Raw genomic sequence first — 6309 nt, 5'->3', positions numbered from 1 at the left:
CAGCGGCGGCAGCGGCGGCAGCAGCAGCGGCGGCAGCAGCAAAAGCAGATAGACTAGAAAAATCGTTCTTTCTCTTTCTCTCGTTCTTTCTCTTTCTCTCCCTTTCCCGCTATCGGGCATCCTTCTCTCGGGGTTCCTTGCCCGGCGTCCCTCTCCTCTCCCCGCCTCCCTCTCCCCTGCCGGGCCGGGCCATGCCCCCGGCCCGCCCCCGGCCCCGGGCGGGGCTGCCCCGTGCCCGGCCCCGCCGTCCCGCCGCGGTCTCGCCTCCGCCCGGCTCTGGCCGTACTGGCGGTGGCGCTGCTGGGCGGGCATCAGTGCCGGGGCGGGGGCGGCATCGCCGCCCTTTGCCTCCGCCTGGCCCGAGCCCGGCCCCAGACCCGACGCACGGTCCAGTCCCGGCCCCGGCCCCGGCCCCGGCCCCGGCCCCGGCCCCGGCCCCGGCCCTGGCCCCGGCCACAGCCCCAGCCCCGGCCCCGGCTCCTCCCGGGGCCCGCGGAGGACACACGCGGCGCGGCCGCTCCCGCCGCCTCCGCTGCGGCTTCCCCGGCCCGAGCTCCGCCGCTCGGCAGCGCGGCCGCCGGCCCCGAGCCTCCCGTGCCGCGTTCCCGGGAGCGAACGCCTGGGCATGGCCGGCCCGGGGCGGGTGAGGGGCGCTCGGGGGCCGTTGCTGGCCCCGGGCCGAGCGCTGACCGCCGCGTCCCGCCCGCAGGGACGGCGCAGGAGACCCTGCAGGAGCGGTACCGGCTGGGATCGCTGCTGGGGCGCGGCGGCTTCGGCAGAGTCTTCGCGGCCACGTGGCTCTCGGACGGCGCCCCGGTGAGCGGCGGGGCCGGCGGCGGGCGCAGGAGGACGGGATGGAGGAGGAGGAGGGCGGAGGGCGGAGGATGGGGCTCGCAGTGCGGGCGGCGAGCTCACCCCGCTGCTGCCCTTGGCTTGCAGGTGGCCATCAAAAGGGTGCCACGGAACCGCGTCCGGCACTGGGGCGAGCTGGTGAGTGAGCGGGGCCAGCAGCCGGGGCTGCCGGCCAGGGATGAGCCGGGGCCCGGCACGGTGGGAGCCGCCAGGACGCCCCGAGGGAGAGCGGGCGTGGGGCCAGCGCAGGGCGCAGAGCATCCCGGCCTGGCTGAGGGCTTCCCCAGGCCTGGCACGGCATCGGCCCCAGTGACGGCATCGTGCTCCTCCCGCAGCCCGACGGCACCAGCGCACCCCTGGAGATCGTGCTGCTGGCCAAGGTGTCCACTGGCTTCCCCGGTGTGGTCCAGCTGCTGGAGTGGCTCGAACTCCCCAACTGCATCGTGATGGTGCTGGAGCGGCCAGAGCGGTGTCAGGACCTGCATCGTTTCATTGGGGCATGGCGGTTCCTGCCCGAGGAGGAGGCGCGGGAGCTGTTCCGCCAGGTGCTGGAGGCCGTGCGGCACTGCACCAGCTGCGGGGTCCTGCACCGCGACATCAAACCAGAGAACATCCTGGTTGACCTGGACACCGGGCAGGCCAAACTGATTGACTTTGGCTGTGGCACCTACCTGCAGGACACAGTCTACACTCACTTTGCAGGTGAGCCTACCCAGGGCTGTGCTCCTGCTGCTGACATCTCATGGCCCAACATCTCCCAGGCAAGCTGGCTGTGGCAGCGGGAGTTCTCCCTTTTGCTGCCAGTCAGGGCACTGAGTCCTCAGCTGAGTTGCTTTAGAGCAGGGCTGGGTGGGCAGCCATCTTCCAGCCCTGCTGGCAGCCTTTGCCAGCCACTCTGCCCAGGACTGGGGCTGGGCTGGGGCAGCCAGCTGGACCAAAACCCCCGTGGGTGGGGGTAGCAGAGAGAGAGGGCAGAACCTGTGCCCCAGCCAGTTTGGTGTGCAAATGAGAGGAAGGGCTTGCACTACCCCACTCACCCTGTTTCCCTTGTCTTCATAATATTTTTGGGGCAATGCAGGCAGGGAGGATAAGGGCATGTTTTTTCCCCAGCATGGAGTGGGTTTTTCCTTTGCGTGTCATGGTTGGGCCTAGCCAGGGCTGCCCTCTTCCGGCACCAGAGGCTTCTTTTCCAACCCTGACTTTGTGCACAAGTCCCAGATGCTGGCGAGAGGGCAGTGGTCACCCTGTGTGCCCCTGATGCAGCCCCCGCGGGCCCAGGGATGCTGGGGCCAGGCTCTGGGAGCAGCAGCATCCCCCTGATGAACTCCATCTGTATTCCATAGGAACACTGTCCTACAGCCCCCTGGAATGGAACGACTTTGGCTGGTACCATGGCGAGGCAGCGACAGTCTGGTCCCTGGGCATCCTGCTGCACCAGATGGTCTGCGGGGAGCACCCTTTCAGGAGGGGCCGGAACCTCAGCTGGGGCCAGCTCCCGCTGCCACAAAGGCTCTCTCAAGGTGGATCCTCTTCTCTGGGCACGGGGGGAATCCCAGTGCTGGGAGCCAGCAGCGGGCTCGTGGGCATCCCGCTCTGGCAGCTGCTGAGGAGGTGGCACATGTCCTGCTCTCCTCCAAAACAGGGAATTGGTGGGAAAGTTTAGGCCCAGCTCAGAGCGCATCCAGCATGGCCTGGGCATGGGAACAGTGGGGTAAAGCAGAAGGGAGCCTTCTCTGGCTGACCATCAGTTTCTGCTTTCTCTCCCCAGAGTGCAAAGACCTGATCTGGTGGTGTTTATCCGTGAACTCCTTGGACAGACCCACACTGGAAGACCTGTTCTGTGTTCCTTGGATGCAGGATATTCCTCTGCCTTAGAAGAAGGGAGAGCACCACAGGCACACTTTGATCCAGGGCCCTGGTAAGTTCCTGCTCCACATATGCCTTGGCAATGAGAAGCAAAGGAACCCAACCCTTTTTGTGCTGCCTGTGTCACTGCACCGGGGTCATGGGATGGGAACACACAGCCCTTGTGCTGGAGCTGAGCTGCTCTGCCCAGCACTGGTGGCCACCATCCCATCTGGTTTTGCTTGTCCTGGTTCCCTGACAGCTGGGGCCCTGGGCAGAGCCCTGAGAGCCTGGTCTGCCCCCAGGGAAGGAGAAGGAGCCCCTGGAGAAGCTGTACCGGGTGGGGATGATGATGCTGCTGCTGCTGCTGGAGACAGCGAGGGTGACATCAAGGATGACAAGCTCTTCCTCAGCCTGGCCACTGGAGGCTGAAGGTGATGCACTTTGATTCTGGCACCTTCTTCAAAGCCAAACTCCACAGGGAATTTGCAGATGAGTCCCCACCTGGGGAAATTCTGCCAGATTTGGGCATGGCCCAGCCTGGCTGGGAACCAAAGGCTCCCCCTTTGCTGGAGATGATGCAACTCATTCTTCAGGCACTGCCCAGCTGCTTTTGGCAGGGCTGGGGCATGGGCTGGGGTGGGTACAAAATGGGAGTGGGCTCCTGGGCCTGCCAACAGCCCCCAGCACCCACCGTGCCCCAGGCTGGGGCTGGGGCTGGGGCAGCCAGCCCGACACAAACAAACCCCATGGTGGGAGCAGAGGTGGGGCTCCAGAACCTGAGCACAGCTGCTTTGCTGTGCAGGCAAGAAAGGGCTTGGGCTGCTCCACTGCCCTTGTTTGCTTTGGGGTCACCGTGATTTTGGGGGGCAGTGCAGGGGGGAAGAGAGAAAGTGTGGGCTTCCCTCGCCCATGGCTGGGTTTGTCCCTGGCATGTAGGGGTGGGGCCTTCCTCAAGGCCCTGACAGAGATAAGAGTTTTTACTGTTTTTCTTGTTTTCCCTTTTTGTCTCAAAACTCTTGTCAATAATGTGTTGTTTGTTATTCCAGAGGAAGCATTTGAGGTGGTCCAGTGTGGATGGGGAAGTGCTTGGGAGCAGCTGTGGCGTGGATGGGCTGTGCCTTTGGAGAAGGCTGAGGCCATGGTTTGGGAGCAGCTTTTCTTCCAGCCATGGGTGGTGTGAGGTGGGTCCCTGTGTGCTTGGCAGGGTGGGATCAGAGCTTTTGGGAGCTGGCAGCGAGCACAGGAGCATCCTGCTCTGGGCAGCTGCTGAGGGCTGGATGTGCCCTGGCTGGCTGCAGGCTGGGCACAGGTCCTGCCCTCCTGCTCTGTGCCAAAGGCAGCAGGGATGTGTGGGGGCCTGAATATATGTTGTATTGTAAGGTCTGTGTGGGTCCGAGTTGCTCCAAACGAGCTGCAGCTGCAGGGTCCTTAGCTGGGCAGCAGCTGTAGCTCGTGAAGGTAACTGAGATAAATAGGGGTGGGTCAAGAGCCCAGGAGGAGCCCCTGAGAAGACAGGAAGGACTGTGCTGCAGAGAATGGAGAAGAGCCCCAGCAGAGAGGCGAGAACAAGGCTGCAGCGAAGATTGCAACAGGGATGGGCAACTCTGGGCACAGCTCTGGGCACAGCCAGCATGGCCTGGGCACCGCAGGCCTTGGCACAAGGGCACAGGAGCCCTCAGCTGATGGGCGCTTTCTCTCCTTGCAGCCAGGCCCTGTGGGTGCTGAGGCTGCTCTGGGCTCTGCCAGGGCTCTGCTGGGCTCAGCCCTGGGCCCAGCTGGGCTGGCTCTGCCCTCACATTGCTCTGACAGCTCTGCATCAGACGAACCCATTGTGGGCACAGCGCCTGAGCTTTCTGCTTTGGCCAGTGAGTGAGACTCTGCTGCAGGCCCAGAGATTGCAGCTGGGGACACACATCCAATTGGCAAGAGCCAAAACTCTCCACAGTCCCATCTGAACACCTGGATCTGTACAGGGTGTTTTCTTCTTGACTGGCTGGAATTGTTCAATTGCACTTTCTTCCTCCTCTAGCAGTGCCACGAGTGGGCCAAAGCTGGCGAGTGGGCCGTGTTCCTGAGGCAGTGCAGTCTGGAGCTGATGGATGGAGAATTACCCTTCTGCACTGCCAAACCAGAGCAAAATGCTGTAAGTGGGACTTTGTGACTCTAAGAAATCCCTGGCAGTTTGAAAGGGAATGTGCAGCTCATTCGCAGGGTGAGAAGGAAGGTCATCTTCTAAAGGATGTGGGCTTTGACAGAGTTTCCATTCCCAGTCCTGCTTGGAGCTGGAAGGGCACTAAGCAATTTCCTCTTGCTTTGACCACAATTTCAAATATCAATGTTGGAAACAAAGCCCAAAATCTTTTAAGAGGCTTTTGAGGTCACAAAGATGGATCCATGCCATCAGCACATTTACAATGTAAAGAACTGAGTTCTCTTTTGAAAAAGATCATTTACCTCTTAATGCAACGAATGTAAATTTGCCTTTATGTTTTTTTTTTTCATTAACTGTATGTTATGTTTTTGCACTAACACTTGGATTTTATTCTTATCTTTTACAATTTACCTATTTTTTAGCTTTTTCCTTTTTTTTCCTTTCAATAGAAAACATGTCCTATCAAAGGAATGTCCTTTCCTCCTGGTTTTGTGTGGAGCAGCTCCCTTCCTGCTGGCTGAGCTGCTCAGGCAGAGCCCGGCAGCTCCTGGCCCTGCAGGGCTGAGGCTTTTCCCCGTTGCTGGGCACAGGCTGATGGAGCAGCACTGCTGAACTCGGGCACACAGAGGGACCAGCAGCAGCTGCCTTTGGCCACCTGAGGCTCCGAGGCCCAAACTCTGAGCAGCCAGGGCTGGAAGAGACTGGCAGGATCTGATCCCTGACTCTGGGCCAGGGCTGCACAAATGACCCCACAGCAGCAGCAGCAGCAGCACATGGAGCTGACTTTGAGCACAGCCCCTGCCCCTCTTCCCTCCCGTGTGCAGCAGTGTCACAGCAGCCTGAGGCACCTGGGAGCCCCCAGTGCCAGCAGGGACTGGAGATGGCAGCCCTGGGCTCCTGGAGGCTGTGCAGGGAACGGAGCTGGGCACTCCCTGTCCATGGGGAGCTTGCAGATGGAAAAGGCTGCTGTGCCCAGGCAGCTCCAAGGGCACAGAAAGGAGGCTCTGGAGCACTGGATCTGTGCCAGTGCCACAGTCCTGGGCAGCAGCCAGCGAGCCCTGGGGGAACAGAGGGCACAGCAAGAGGGACAGAACCAGGCAAGGGCAGAGACTGGAGAGAGCCAGGCCCGGGAGCAGGAACAGCTGCTCCGTTGCACTCTTGGAGAAAGCTCTTGGCTGGTTCAAAGTGCTGAAAGGCGTGAAGGGCAGAGAGGAGGCCACAGCAAACAATGCTGCTGTTTGCACAGCCTCCCCTCTCCGTGTCCCAGAAGGAATTGCATGGACTGGATTCATCTCTCTGAGTCGTCTCGTTCAGCATGAGCAGCTCAGCACCAGGAGCTGAAGGAGCTGAAGCCTCAGGCCACAGGAGCTGAGCAAGAGGGAACTTTTGGAGCAAAGGAATGCTGCTAAAATAGCCCCAGCTGAATGCAGTGGATAGAATCATGGAATCACAGAACT

The 6309-nt window shown here is 61.2% G+C and overlaps 1 protein-coding gene across 1 annotated transcript; it reads left to right on the top strand.

The window, feature by feature from the left end:
• The first annotated feature begins 854 nt into the window (after positions 1 to 854).
• Positions 855 to 2051, top strand: LOC141729546 (serine/threonine-protein kinase pim-1-like). The gene is made up of 4 exons (XM_074544253.1): positions 855 to 896; positions 940 to 1050; positions 1140 to 1554; positions 2005 to 2051. Exons 1-4 carry the CDS (start codon positions 855 to 857, stop codon positions 2049 to 2051), a joined length of 615 nt encoding a protein of 204 aa, XP_074400354.1.
• The last annotated feature ends 4258 nt before the right edge of the window (positions 2052 to 6309 follow it).

This window comes from Zonotrichia albicollis, chromosome 7, assembly GCF_047830755.1.
Source record: "Zonotrichia albicollis isolate bZonAlb1 chromosome 7, bZonAlb1.hap1, whole genome shotgun sequence".
Lineage (NCBI taxonomy): Eukaryota > Metazoa > Chordata > Aves > Passeriformes > Passerellidae > Zonotrichia > Zonotrichia albicollis.
This window is presented reverse-complemented; position numbering and strand designations above follow the sequence as displayed.